Genomic DNA, 15,401 nt, shown 5'->3' on the forward strand with positions numbered 1-15,401 from the left:
TTTGCTGCTCATTCGCAATATTCTCTGCTTGGAATCCCGGTTGATACTGACGAGTCACCATTTTGTTGTATGCTTGATTTGGCGCGGAAATACGAGCGCAAAACTACGTAACTTGACGTCATTTGATGCAATTATAGATAGCCCTACCCCTAGGGTCACCCTACTAGCGCGTTTACAGGGCAAAAAGTTGGCTCTCCTGGTAGGGTCACCCTAGCTGGTAGATAGGGTCACCCTATCTGACATGTAAACACAAACCACAAAAAACAATAGAGTAGGGTAACCCTCCTGATAGGGTGACCCTATCTCGTTTACAGGGCAAAAAGTTGGCTCTCCTGGTAGGGTCACCCTAGCTGGTAGATAGGGTCACCCTATCTGACATGTAAACACAAACCACAAAAAACAATAGAGTAGGGTAACCCTCCTGATAGGGTGACCCTATCTCCATGTAAACAGGCCCTAGTAGCACGAAGTGAGTCATTGGTGCGAGAAATAAAATTATTTGGATATCTGACGGTGATGTATTCCAAATTACGTGCTACCAGCACCAAACCCAGCCCCTATACTTCAAAGGGAACGATAAAGGGCCTGTCACTCGGGCTAAACAGCAAGAGAATGCGAATGCCTAATTTGACTATTTCTAGATATTGGTTGGTAAATAGTGTGTATAAAATGCCCATAAAACTTGTCGAATTTTATAACATAAGTTTTCTTTAAATATGGATGTAGAATCCTATCATTTATATTTACTCGCCCTAACCCTCATGCTTCTTATCTGAATGCTGAATTATGGATCGACTATCTACTTTTTGAGGTGAAGGGAATGGACATTATTGGAGCTTGATTTGTTCCAAGTGAATTACTTTCTTCTTTTATTATCTTTTAATTTAGGGGGGGAGTGTTTGGCCGCCTAAAGGCTATGAATGGTCAGTCACATATTGGCGATTAGTCCCTCTTAGAGCCCAACATTACAGTGAATGGTTGCCTTGTTTTAATGTGTTAAAAGAGCCTGGGCGCCCGGGAAACCTGTGATGTTTGATATTTCCCGGCATGACCTCACTCTCGGTTAGTAAGTAGCTAGCATAGTCCTAGAGCTATAAAAAAATGAAAAGTAATTGGAGCGGCCTTTTAAATAAAGGTGTTGAGGAAAATTCTAACAGAGATGGGTTCCGCAAGACCACAAGTCACAAGACACTTGCGCTTAGATATCACGTGACTCTTAGGCAAAACTCGCGCGTGCTCAGTCTTTTAGCGGCAAAACATCAAAAACAAAAAGCAAGCAACGATTGAGAGTCAGCCAGAGTTACTTTGTCAGAAACAACTTATTTTTAGTGAAATATTTTTTGTTTTTATTTTTCGCGTTCTCTTGCGTGACGCGAGCAATTTCTGAGTTTGATTGGGCTTTTCGCCCGGCCCACACACTAGCGTCTGTGTGCAGGCTATTGTATCTCAACCACCCTTGGAGCTTCCATTGTGAGGATCCGAATCTTCTCGAATACTCCTCTCGTCCCACCACGTGGCGTGCATTATGCACATGGTGCTTTCGAACCGGCAATCGAGCAAGAGCATCTCTTTGTTCCCGTCACGGGAAAGTGAGCTGGCGCCATTCTATCGGCCGTGGCCGACAGAGCAAAAAATTATGGCACGAAGTTTCTAATTCTCGATATATAAGCTCAAGAATCTGCATACAAGGAGTTCCTCTGACCAAAAGCTTAATTCCAAATTTTATAGAAATTTTTAAGATACGAAATTTAGATATTTGCGAGCAAAGTTGGCGTTGATTTCTGATCAGAGCCCGATTTCTCCCTAAAAACGAGGATAATTCATACTTTGGAAATTTGAAAATTGCACTTATATGTCGCCTCATATCTCGAATAGACGAATCCATTAGAAAAAAAAAATACTTTTTGATATGTTGGTTTACATAACATAAGGAACTTCTACGCAAAAATTCAAGCTTAGCGAAGTCAACCAGACCTTATTTTGGGAAAACTTGCCATTTTATTGCTCTATCGACCGTGTCTTAATGGATTGTCTCGTAACCTAAATCTTCTTCCCGCCTTGTTGTTACAATAGTATAACTGACGATTCTCTTATCAATCATGATACTTCGAGTAGCAGGATATCAAATAAATTAAAGCAAATTCCACTTTACTTCCCCCACCCCCTCCCTCCCAAAAATGTCTGCTTTTTCAGCCGAGCATTTACCTTTTAAGGGGGAGAAACACAAATTCATGCTTTCCCTACTGGTCTAAAAATCCTGCATCGTTTGGTACAACCATATTACCTAAGAATATCCCCGTTTCCGCATTAAAGTCGAATCTTGCTCAGCAAACAAGCGTCCACAAGGTCCAAGGTATCCAGGGCGTTTCGTTCAGCGTAATAAGGCGCGAGACGGCGGAGGGGGGATGGGGGGGAGGGGGGTGGGGGAGCGAGAGGATCTCTTACTTCTTTCTCATCTCTCGCGTCCCCTACCCCCTCCACCTCCGCCGGCCTTGTTCCGCCTCGCTCTCGCGCCTGTGACCTCGACACCCTGGGTTTCCGAGGATGAAATTTAACCTATGCCTTGCTCAATGCAATAACCATATGATATTGTTGTTTGCTTGGCTTGCGGAACCCTTTGAATATTTAGGAGAGTGTATGTCTTCCCTCACTTGTGTTGGTTCACGTACGTGGCTTCTTTCATGCCAGTGCACACCACCCCTCCCTCCCTGATGCCGTGTTTCGTCCTGTCATTCCGGGAACCCTTTGTTTAGCCCTCTTTAGCATAATAGAGTAGCTAGAAGCTTTCTATAACTTGACCTTTATTTACGTCACAGTTGTTTACCGTAGTATGCGAGAACTGTTCAAAGCGCTGTATAGTTCTAATTGTATGATTGCAAGATGAAAATGCTACCAAAGCAATTCAGAGCCCAAGTCGGGATCTCCCTAGCTCTGATTTACACCCTATGCATTGTGCATACAGTGCACGCACAAAATGACAGCGACGTTGCTATTGACCCTAGAAACATCGAATCGCTCTGCATAAAACGCTGCCTTGCACTTCGGCAGCACTTGACAAGATTTCGTCGAAGAAGAGTAGAGTTTGCGAATGTAATAGCAACGCGGGTAAGTGCTTTTTGTAAAGACCGTCTCGTCTGTTAATAGTAATGTTTTGTTGTGTGTTTGAGGCTTAATTGAATATCAGTCGTTTGATATTATGTTAGAAAACTTGCATGTCAATAATGCATATTTTTTTAAAACTCCTTCACATATTATTCTCGTCAGAATCTTAATTGTAAACATGAGCAACAACTAAGCGATTTTAACTTAAAGATAGTCCCAAGTGAAAATTTCTAACACCTAAAAGAAAGTCTTTTCGCGGGACCATTTACCAATGCTTAAAAATGATGTGTTTTTGTGTAGTTTTGTACTACTTACATAGAAATTCAGGGGGGAAATACATGCATCAAATTGAACGTGTACTGTGCTGTAAGTGGAAAAGCAAAAACACAAGCAATAACTCTCTTATCGTAAAAACATAATTAGCATTTAACAAAACAAAAACAAAGCAAATCAACGTTTTCTTTGTTTGGAAGTATCGAGCTCAAGTCAAAACCTTCAGAACTCTTTTCGTTTGATTTTTTTTATTGTGATATTTTTTTAGGATGAAGTGCGCAAAGGGGTGCAATTTAAGGTATAAATGCTATTAAAAAGCATTTAGGCTGAGACATTGCCGAAAGCTGATATCCAACCATGTCACAAAATTGATTTATCTCTAGTAAAAAAATATCTTCAAATCTGATCTCCGGTTTATGGTTTGATACAGGTCTACTGGAAATAAAAATAGTACTTATTGCAATTCTAGCAACAAACACCGCATCCTGGCGTCTATAAGCCCTGGCTATTGTTACAAGTACGGGAATTTACCTGTAACGCCACAGGGATGCTTTTATAAACAAATTCCATTTGCAACTCGCGAAATTACATGTCTGCAAAAACCGACGCGTTTGTCATTTTCAGAGATTTGTTATTATTAAACTTAACATTTAGAATTAATTTGAAGTTGTTTTCGGCTTGCTTTGTGAGTCTAATAAAGTGCTATGTTATCAATAATATTCTTTCCGCATTGATGGAAAACCACATGTTCATGTGGCGGTAACCAAAAAAAACCCATGACGTAACTCTATTAAACCATAGTCACAGCGTTGATGTTCGTTTTCATTCTATCTAGGCAGTATCACTCTATCACTTTATCAATTATACCGTGGTAATGTCTTATAAGCAAAAGGCAAAGCCATTCATTAGAAAAAATGTCAACAAATGAACTTGGAATCCTTATTGATCACTGACGTAGAAAACCTATTGAAAGTAAATAATTGTTTGGTTTGCCCCTGCTCGGACATTAACCATGATTTGTGAAATAATATTATCTTTCTATAAAAAAAAAAGAACAGTAATTACAAAGGAAGCAACTCTAGAATTCCCTTTAAACATGTTCTACAAAAGTTCTTCATACCTTAAAGAAAGGAGGCATTATATATACTCCTTATTTTAAGAACGTCTAATTTTGAGATAAGGCTGGGCCGTACTTATTTTCGGGACATTTTAAGGCTGGATATGTTCTTAACGATATTCTTAAATTTTAGTGTAAATAAGAATATAATACCCAATGAATTACACTAATGATCAATAGCAATAATAAGGTTGTTACTATGAGCACAATTTGATTCTACATTTTAGAACGCATCAGGACTAAAAAGAAATTTTTTCTGCTATCTGAGCCTCGGCATGTTCTTAAAATTTGGTGAAATCTCAGGCTTGACGTTCTTATAAAAAAGATTCTTTTTAAAAGAAGAGTGTTATAGAATGAAAAGAAATTCTGTGGCGGGGTATTCAATTGTTTGACTTAACAAAATACTGTAAATTTCTTCCAGAAGAAAACGGTCTGGTATCGTTTGATTCAACACAGTTTTTAATTTCCTGCTTCGTTTGCTTGAACGAAGGTCAAGATGATGAAGGGAGGTCACATAATACAGGAACTCGTCAACCAATAGATAGAAAATGATGCCCTAAAGAACATCTAACACAAATAACATTTGCTGGGCCGCTTTCTGGTATGATCGTGTACTTGTAAACTTGATTTATTTGAGTTATTTACGCTTTTTTTCTGTTGAATATCGTATGTAATCTTCAAAAAAACAGAAAGCGCGCGAAAAGAAAAACACATTTGAAGGCCTTTGACTTGCTATTTTACTTAGTATGGAGCAATACTTATCGGGCATACACTTTAATTAGCCAATAAAAAGATGGCATAGGTATTTATCCTCTGGGAAATTGGCAAAATTCATAGAGAAGATCAGAAGTGTAGTGCTTTAAACAAGCAAGACATGAAATGCATAATGCATATCGTCGTCTATTGTTTTGAGTTTGTTTTGGTCGCACTTGATGGCTCTCTTCTGCTGTTTCAATGCTCAATCCGCGCTGTCTCACCAAGGGTCGTAAGTGCCTTTTTAACAAATCATTGAATTTCGCGTGCGTCATAAGATAAAGCGTAATAAACAAACCTTTTCGCTCGAGTCGTGACAGTCTTTGCTTGTTGAGCAATTTTAAGTTCTCCATAACCATTTTAGTAAACAGTCCTGAAGTTTTCACGCTGTATCTATTTTTCACCATTCTTTATCATCACCAGAATAATTACCTGTTAAATACAAATTGAAAAGTTTTTTATTTGCGAGAATGTAGAAAGCGCAAAAAAATATCGCCTCTTTTTATGATTTTCTCTGCCTTAGTATTTCCGCTTTATGATTGTGCTTTCCGCCTATCTATCACTTGCGTTGATATTCATTTTGTTCTCAATTTCTATTCTTCTGATTTGTTTTACTAGAAATTCTAAACGCTATTCTTATCTGCATTGTGTTGCTCCAGAAAAAATCCACTCCCCCCCCCCCCCCCCCCCCCCCCATGGAGGGGATTGGAAATTCCGGGTGTTGGGCGGGTTAAACACCCAGGGATTTCCAAAGGGACACCCAGGGATTTCCAAAGGGGAGGGGGGTGTTGAATGCCCTTTTTCCGTAACTGTTACTGCTTTATTTATTTTTTTTCCAGGGGGTTGTAAATTTCAGGGGTTGGGAGGGGGTATGTAAATTTTCTGGAACTACACATTTGTTGATTATCATGCCAACGTGTGTTCAACTAACTAGATCGCACGGTCAAATTGCCATCGAGATTGCACCAAGGCCAGGTCCGCGAGAGAAGCAGCGTCATCCCGAGCACCAAGAAATGAAAGGAAATCGAGGGCTGCGCCGACGAAAAGTAAGAGTATGATTACACCTATTATATATCACAAGCGACAAGGTTCTCTGGTAACGTAACTATTCGTTGTATGTTTATGCTACATTTTTGTACCCAGGATTGTCTGAGGTGCGTAGTCATAGGTATCATATGAAAAAGAATAGTATCTGAAGATTCCTTAATAAGAAATGACCCACTTTTTGGCGGCCAAGGGGCTGGGGGGGGGGGGGGGGGCTTTGCACCGTGCGCACCCCCTGTGTACGCGCCTGCATTCTTTAGTATCCAACATGTCCACCACGGGCTAGGCTCTATTTCCGCATCGATCCGGATTACAACTACTATAAGACACAAATACCTTCACACATAGAACCCGTATCGCATGGCAGACAAACCTATACGCATGTTCCAATAAGACACCTTCACATATATACATACCTTTTGGTCCTTATTTCATTAAACACATGATTCAGAAGGACCTACATACCTTCACACATACAGTCTACAGGCACTATACACATATAATATTCAAACATATGCCTCTTGAGTATATACCTTCACCCATAGAGTCCTCGTGTTATGTCTCAAAGTCTATACACATGTCACAATAAGACACACGTGCCTTCTTCACACGTATGTATACTCTTTAACTTCTTATATCATGAAACACATAAAAAAGACCTACATACCTTCACAGAAAACAGAAATACTTTAGTCAGGAGTCAGAAGTGTAGCTAGTGCGCATTAACTGCTAAGATAAGACAACCCCATCTCGTCCCTCGGCATTATCAACTCTTTGACCACTGACCACTTGACACTTCTCAGATTGTGGTAACCTTGACTCTGATCTATATACCGGAGAGATCCGTAATTTGACCGTGGACTTCACACAAGAAAACAATGGCTCCCTAGCGGCGGGCGTGTCGTGGGTGGCTCGCGTATCGTGGGATCTGCAATACGCAAGTAAGCGATTAATATAGAGTAGATCACGCGTGTCGTTGGAGTCGTGCATGTTGTTAACGTTTCTTGTCTTTAGAGTCGCGAATAGTGTATCGTTGGTGTCGTGTGTTTCGTTAGAGTCGCGAGTGGATTTTTTGGGAATCGCGCGTGTCGTTGATTTTGCGTATCATTGGAGTCATGCGTGTCGCTTAAGTTGCGTGTCGTTAGAAAAGTGCGTGTATTTGGGGTCGAGCGTGTCGTCGAAATCGTGTGTCACTCGTAGTAGACCCCAAGGAACTGATATCTATTTTCCCTCCAGATCTGAGTGCCGCCGATGAGGAAAGATGGCAGGGGTTTATAGTGAGGTGGTTTCCTCCCCCACCGGACAGTGACGTTCATATTGGAGTACCATTTTGTCAACGAACCGACAAGGTGAAGAACGAATCAGTCAGAGTTACGTCTTACTAAAAGCTAGAGAGTTTCCCGTAGCCGTTCTGGACTAGACAAGGAATAGGTGAATTGCATTAAGAAATCACGTGACTTAATGGATGGCAAGCTCATACGTGATTAGGGTTAACAATAACAAAATGCAACCTTATTCAGCGCTTGCGAATCAGTCATAATCTTTCTATCTCCGAAACGGCATTTTTTGTCTTTAAATATATTATAGTTTTACGTCGCTCTCTGACGTGACTGCATTTTTGTATATAGTATGGCGCTTGACGTGAGTTTGCCTTTGAAAGGGTCACGTGATTTCTTAGTGCAAGTTACCTAAGTTTTCTTTTTTGTCATGCGCACAAAAGAATTCATATGCACGTGCATCTAGCGTCGCTGATTAAGCCAGTCCCAAGAGACCCTAGACGCCCAGATAGACCTAAATATTTTTCACTCTACGTCACAGCGAGCTGTGTGTGGCGTAACCGTATAAGACTTAGGTCTTGAGGGCTAGGAACCTGGTTATTGCCTCCCTATTAATGCACGGGTACCTCGGTACCTGGGTGTTACACGGTTCGCTTGATAGCGGTGCTGGGGCCGAAATCCCCAGCCTAGCCGTAAAGCTTTAGCTGCCATACGGTGATTCAGCGCCACGTCTGGATGTATGGTCTATTTTTTCTCTTTTCTTTTAAAACTGAGGAGGTTTGATCCTCCGTCAATGACATAGTATTATCTTTTTTTCCTTTCCTTTTTCACTTTTTCTTATTATTGAAGTGGTAGATCGAGTTGCCCATATCAGCAATTCTGATTTGAATGGAGCAATGTTTATCACAACTTTTTTCAAGCGAATCCTACTTTGTCTTTTTATAGAATCAAACGTGGATCACATTGGTATCTGGGGAGGGAGGCTGGACATACCCACAGGCAATCCAAGTTTTAGTAAGTATTAAAAAAAGATAACAAGCGAATGCAGAATGAGTAACGGGAGAAGACTGCACCCATCCCCCCCCCTTAAAAGCAATATCTAGATTATTCAGAACTTGCTTACGAACACTGCACGAGTGCAGTTCACTAAAGAGGGTTATTTGGTGTCAATATACCAGAAACACGTTGAATCAAAATAGCTTTTGTTTTGGTATTTATCGTTCACAGGTCCAGACATATCCGCTTTATAACCTCCAAGCTCCGTCCAGTTTTTCTGAGTTTAAACCAAATGGTATGACATACTTATAGTACTCGCTATAAAAAATATCAAACTTTTTTATGTAAAATAAAATCTTAGGGACAGATATCATTTTTAGCAAGCGACTCCTGTATGCGTTTTGTAGCAAGCATCCCCGAGGCTCGGCCAGTCACAGCTATGCTTAGCTGGTCACGTGACGCTTTTGGTATCAAAGTAAAAAACAAGACAACAAAACATTGCTGGCGATGGCTGCGGTCCTCACGCCAGAGAGCGGCGGAATAAAATCTTGCAACGACGATAAGTCCTTACTGACACAAGAAAATTTTCTTGCTGATTCATAAGCGCTAATTAAAATGATTTTGCTGGTGTTATTTTGCCGTCAAAAGCCATTAGCGCGCGAGTTTGTCGGCTAAAAAGTCAAATGATTGCTAGTGCAAGTCCTTTAGTTCTTTTGTTTCCATATCTAAAGTTCTTTATATTTCTTTTCACAACAGTGACGGTAGGGTACTCCACAGCAAGAGCTGCATCAAGTAAGTCTTGGCGCTTTGTGTGGATTTACATTTTTCCCCTTAGCGAAATTGTTGTTCAAAAAACAAAGCCAAGTAAATTCTCAGGGTGAGTGGGAACATTGTAACCCTTAGAGGGTGAGGACATAGCAATCATTGGAGGGATGAAGACAAGAATTTCTTGGGGTTGATGGGGACATAGCAATCCTTAAGGTGGGGGACATAGCAATCCTTAGGGTGTGGGGGACATGGCAATCCTTAGGGTGGGGGACATAGCAATTCTTAGGGTGGGGGACATGGCAATTCTTAGGGTGGGGGGACATAGCAATTCTTAGGGTGGGGGACATAGAAATTCTTAGGATGGGGGACATAGCAATTCTTAGGGTGGGGGGACATAGCAATTCTTAGGGTGGGGGACATAGCAATCCTTAAGGTGGGGGACATAGAAATTCTTAGGATGGGGGACATAGCAATTCTTAGGGTGGGAGACATGGGAATCCTTAGGGTGGGGGACATAGCAATTCTTAGGGTGAGGGACATAGCAATTCTTAGGGTGGGGGACATAGCAATTCTTAGGGTGGGGGGACAAAGCAATTCTTAGGGTGGTGGACATAGCAATCCTTAGGGTGGGGGGGGGGGGACATAGCAATCCTTAGGGTGGGGGACATAGCAATTCTTAGGGTGGGGAAAATAGCAATTCTTTAGGTTAAGGGGACACAGCAATTCTTAGGGTGGAGGACATGGCAATTCTTAGGGTGGGGGACATAGCAATCCTTAGGGTGGGGGACATGGCAATCCTTAGGGTGGGGGACATGGCAATTCTTAGGGTGGGGGACATGGCAATTCTTAGGGTGGGGGACATAGCAATTCTTAGGGTGGGGGACATAGAAATTCTTAGGGTGGGGGACATAGCAATTCTTAGGGTGGGGGACATAGCAATTCTTAGGGTGGGGGGGGACATAGCAATTCTTAGGGTGGGGGACATAGCAATTCTTAGGGTTGGGGGGACATAGCAATTCTTAGGGTGGGAGACATGGGAATCCTTAGGGTGGGGGACATAGCAATTCTTAGGGTGGGGGACATAGCAATTCTTAAGGTTGGGGGGACATAGCAATTCTTAGGGTGGGAGACATGGGAATCCTTAGGGTGGGGGAAATAGCAATTCTTAGGGTGGGGGACATGGCAATTGTTAGGGTGGGGGACATAGCAATCCTTAGGGTGGGGGACATAGCAATCCTTAGGGTGAGGGGGACAGAGCAATTCTTAGGGTGGGGGACATGGCAATTCTTAGGGTGGGGGGGACATAGCAATCCTTAGGGTGGGGGACATAGCAATTCTTAGGATGGGGGACATAGCATTAGATTTCCAGTTCGAAAGAGTGAAGGGGCACCGCTTCCTGCTGGACCCTCCATCGTTCAGCCACTTACGTGATTCAGTCATTAACAATAATCTCATCTTGTAATGCGTTGTGCAGCTAGCTCCATGGGACCCACCCCATCAAGCACTCAACAGATTGTCAACATCACATCACGACACTTACCATCAGCATCTTCACCGTCTGACCCTCAGCAAATGTCTAACACTACCACGCAAGAGTCGGACAACCCGCAACACGAGCTTGACGTGATGACCACGGTGACGATATGTGTGGGGACAGCAGTGGGGAGTGCGCTTGTGTTTTGTCTACTAAGACGCATTCACAGACACTATCAGATCTGTAGGATGACACCTGCAGGTAACGTAGGCTACACCCAGGGATGGAGGGGATAAGTGGGATGGGTGGTAGGGACGGGAGGAATGGGAGGGGTGGAAGGGACGGGAGGAATGGGAGGGGTGGAAAGGACGGGAGGAATGGGAGGAGTGGAGGGGACGGGAGGAATTGGAGGGGTGGAAGGGACGGGAGAAATGGGAGGGATGGAAGGGACGGGAGGAATGGGGGGGGGGGGGGTGAAGGGAAGGGAGGAATAGGAGAGGTGGAGGGGACGGAAGGAATGGGAGGGGTGGAAGGACGGGAGGAATGGGAGGGGTGAAGGGAAGGGAGGAATAGGAGGGGTGGAGGGGATGGAAGGAATGGGAGGGGTGGAAGGGACGGGAGGAATGGGAGGGGTGGAGGGGACGGGAGGAATGGGAGGGGTGGAGGGGACGGGAGGAATGGGAGGGGTGGAGGGGACGGGAGGAATTGGAGGGGTGGTAGGGACGGTGGAAAGAAAGGGTGGATGGGAGGTGATAGTTATTGGAAGGTAGGAGGAAGCATGAAAGTAGCTGAAATATTTCTTATGGCAGCTTAATGATTTTTATCATCTTCATTATCATTATCATCACTATAATGATCACTTCCCCACCATCATCATAGTCATCATCATCAACACTATCATCATTCATCAGCATCACTACCAACATAATAATCGTCATCCACACCACCATAATGATTATCATCGCCACGCTAACCATCATCAGCGTCATCATAACACCAGAATCACCAGCATAATCAGAATAATCACCACTATCATTATTAATATTCATCACCACCATAATTATCATAACCACCATCATTATTATCATCATCATAACAATCATAATTATCTTCTTCACAATCATTGTTTTAATTAATTTCCAACATAATTATTATCAAAACTAACATCAATCACAGACTATAATGCTGATGAATGTAATGTTGTACTCTTTCCCGTGTTCTCCACCAGGAGACCCAAATTACGAGTATGACGCATCAATCATCTACAGCAGTGGCGACCAGGAGTTCGTGTCGAACGAGCTCCTTCCTCTACTAGAGACGAAATACAACCTCCGCTGCTTCATCTACTATAGAGACTGGACTATTGGTAAGGAAACAATTTTAGCTTTCTCCAGGTCACACTGCTATATCCACAGCTTGTAAATTCAGTATCGCTGAGTACTATGTTCGCTTTATCCAGGCTTAACTACTATTTCCAGACCTTGTAAACTCTGTATCGGTGAAGGAGATGTTCGCTTTATCCAAGTTGAACTACTATATCCGTATTTTGTAATCATGTTATGCTAAGTAGCATATTCGCTTTATGAAGACCACTAATACTCCGTACATCGTAATCTAAGTAATGCCGAGTACTGTACAATGTTCACTTCATTCAGGTTTTACTACTATATCGCCGTACCTAGTAACCTTACAGGCCCATACCCAGGGGGGGGGGGGACAGAGGGTGCGAACGCATTCCCCCTCACCACAACGGCTGAAAGTCTGCTTTTTGTTCTCAATAGACGTGCTATTTGTGTACAAAACTATAAATCATAAGCTAGATATGTAGCCAAATCCGACAAAAAACTTCACGTGGAAATACTGAAAAGACATAAAAAATCGTTTTTTGTTCTTCCGGAGGTTGTTAGATTTTTATCAAAGAACTCCTTCCCCCCCCCCCCCCCCCCGTAAAATTTAGGTCCACATTTTCGGATTTCGCATCCCCCCTCCCCCTCCCCCCCCAAGGAAAATCCTCGGTATGGGCCTGCCTTTGTATCGCTGAGAAATATGTTCGCTTTATCCAGGTTTGAGCATGACTTCTGTACCTTGTCAGGCCCGTAGCCAGGATTTTAAGTGAGTGGCGGAAGGGGTCGTTTACCCATTTAGCGGACCATATTCTTTTAGGTAGTTCGTCCTAGCTCTCACAATAATCCGTACCTTCAATTCAATTCAATTATTTTATTTGGCACCTTTTCATCTTTGTTTCACAGGCGTTGCTCCGAATACATTCATATTTAAAAAAAATTAACAATTGGTTTTCAATTATATTCCTATTTACAGGATTTTGAGCGGGGAGGGGGAGGGGGGGGGTTCGTTTACCATTTAGCGGACCATCCCCTCGTAGCGGTACTTAATTTTCCTTAATGAGAGCGGACCTTTCAGTCGAATGGGGTGGTTCTTCTGAACCCCCCACCCCCCTGGCTACGGGCCTGCTTGCAAACTTATAATCACTTAATACGATGTTCTCTTTGTCGAGGTTTAATTACTATATCCCCACCTTGCAAAATAAAAATCACTGAGTACGATGTTCATTTTATCAAGGTGAGAAAATCCACAAGAATATCGCAGACACCATCTATAAGAGCCGATATGTGATCGCAGTGATGTCTAAAAACTTCCTCAAGAGCAACTTTTGCCATGCTGAGCTTTCCTTGGCCCTGGAGCGGGTCATAAGTCAGAGGGATTGTTGTCTGAAAGTGATTAACTTGGATGGCGTCAGTAAAGAAAGTCTACCCAAGGAACTACAAAACCGGACTTTTCTTGACATGTCTCAGACAGAGGAGAGAAAAACTTGGGAGAGGAGGATTGTCAGACAAATCAGCAGGGAGGAGAAACCAGAGCAGAAGAATCAAGGAAGACTCGAAGACGCAAAGCATAACCCATGTTGGTGTTGCGTCAGAGGAGAGGATTATGAGCTAAGGACAAACGGTTGTGCACGCCATAAGATAGTTGGTGGGAGCGTTAGTGGGAAAAGGAATGAAGGGGTAGAAAGTATAGTTTGAATAGCTGACGTAACATAATTGGTGGTAAACAGATTGGTTTTCATAAGTCCGTACACAGAGACGTAGCAGGGGTGGGGCACTGGAGGCGTGACCAGAGGGGCGTGGCTGTGCCCCCTCCCCCAATATTTTTTTTTTTTTTTCTGTATTTCCCTTCCCCCCCCCCCCCCCCCCCCAATTCTAACGTGGCTTGCTCTGGTACAAAAACTGTTTTAGTAAAAGTGTAGAAGTCAAGCCAGAACAAAAAATGAACAGAGAAATAATAGTTTATTCAGGTACAGTAATACGAGAAACAAAATCCAACTTCTCTCGCTTTCAACAAATCACAAGCGTAAGAGATGTAGCTTGAGATGTGTTGAAGTCATTATTCTGCGAGACATGTTAGTTCCTTGTCGTAGATAGTAGATAGAAGGCGAAAGAACCGTCATCCAGCACGCGGGCGGCCAAAAATCCAAGATGGCGCCCAAAACACTGGTAAGCGGGGTTTTCGTCGCGGAAACACCAACAAACGCCTAGCGGTGAATATAACAAATATGGGTAATGTCGTCGGCGTTTGATATAACCCAGCCGATGAATATAGCAAACAATGGGATGACGGTAGGTAGATATAGATTTAGGTTGTAAATATAGTGCGAGAGCTGTGTGTGAGTTGGGGGGGGGGGGGGGCATATTTGGCGCCTAAAATAGAACCAAGACAAGGAAAAGTTGTAAATATCCATCCAGTTTATGTACCATACATACTATTACATACATACATACTATTTACAATCTGAACTGGACAACTCGGAACATAATATATATGTACATTTAAACAAATATATTAATTAACTGAGCAAGTATTTTTTCCCGTCAATGTTTCTAACTGAATGACGATGCCTAATGATTTCTGAATGTTCTATTGCCTCGTATTTAGTACAGACTAATTCCCGATTTTCTACACTTCCTTTCTACCTCCATAAAGCGGGAAGTCGCGACCAGGAAAGTATTTCTTTATCTCCATGAAGCGGGAAGTCGCGAACAGGGAAGTATTTCTTTATCTCCATAAAGCGGGAAGTCGCGACCAGGGAAGAATTTCTTTATCTCCATGAAGCGGGAAGTCGCGACCAGGGAAATAATTCTTTATCTCCATTAAGCCGGATGCAAGAGCAGGTTTCATCTGTGTCGGTTGCTTTTCGCATTCCTAGAATACAAGTGATGTTTTGGTGAATATGTTAATACACATAAACACAACTAATAACTTCAATCCACAATCATTACTATCACTAATACATCGCCATCGCCATCGCTATCACCATCATCACCACCACCATAACCACCACCATAACCACCACCATAACCATAACCGCCATCACCATCACCATCACCATCACCATCACCATCACCATCACCATCACCATCACCATCACCATCACCATCACCATCACCATCACCACCATCACCATCACGGTCGCCACCCGCCACCGCCACCGCCACCGCCACCGCCACCCGCCACCGCCACCCGCCACCGCCACCGCCATTACCACCACCATTACCATTACCATCTTACCATCACCACCATT

General features: G+C 42.9%; 3 protein-coding genes across 4 annotated transcripts in view; 2 read left to right on the top strand and 1 right to left on the bottom strand.

Moving 5' to 3' along the window:
- The window catches only part of LOC5502719, a 51,801-nt gene extending 39,330 nt beyond the window's left edge, over positions 1-12,471 (top strand). Inside the window, exons 11-12 of the mRNA XM_048734392.1 lie at positions 11,812-11,818; positions 12,305-12,471. Of these exons, the coding sequence (XP_048590349.1) occupies positions 11,812-11,818; positions 12,305-12,356 (59 nt within the window). The 3' untranslated portion in view covers positions 12,357-12,471. The remainder of the gene's footprint in view (positions 1-11,811; positions 11,819-12,304) is intronic.
- Positions 2,784-14,675, top strand: LOC125573687. The gene is made up of 10 exons (XM_048734391.1): positions 2,784-3,105; positions 6,180-6,291; positions 7,093-7,230; positions 7,526-7,638; positions 8,512-8,580; positions 8,794-8,857; positions 9,319-9,354; positions 10,805-11,065; positions 12,033-12,170; positions 13,385-14,675. Exons 1-10 carry the CDS (start codon positions 2,881-2,883, stop codon positions 13,843-13,845), a joined length of 1,617 nt encoding a protein of 538 aa, XP_048590348.1. The 5' UTR covers positions 2,784-2,880; the 3' UTR covers positions 13,846-14,675.
- Positions 14,548-15,401, bottom strand: part of LOC5502718 (leucine-rich repeat-containing protein 9) — a 49,580-nt gene continuing 48,726 nt past the window's right edge. For both annotated transcript variants that reach the window (XM_048734385.1, XM_048734386.1), the window contains one exon: positions 14,548-15,022. In XM_048734385.1, the coding sequence (XP_048590342.1) occupies positions 14,995-15,022 (28 nt within the window). In that variant the 3' untranslated portion in view covers positions 14,548-14,994. The remainder of the gene's footprint in view (positions 15,023-15,401) is intronic.

This window comes from Nematostella vectensis, chromosome 11 (assembly GCF_932526225.1).
Source record: "Nematostella vectensis chromosome 11, jaNemVect1.1, whole genome shotgun sequence".
Taxonomy (NCBI): domain Eukaryota; kingdom Metazoa; phylum Cnidaria; class Anthozoa; order Actiniaria; family Edwardsiidae; genus Nematostella; species Nematostella vectensis.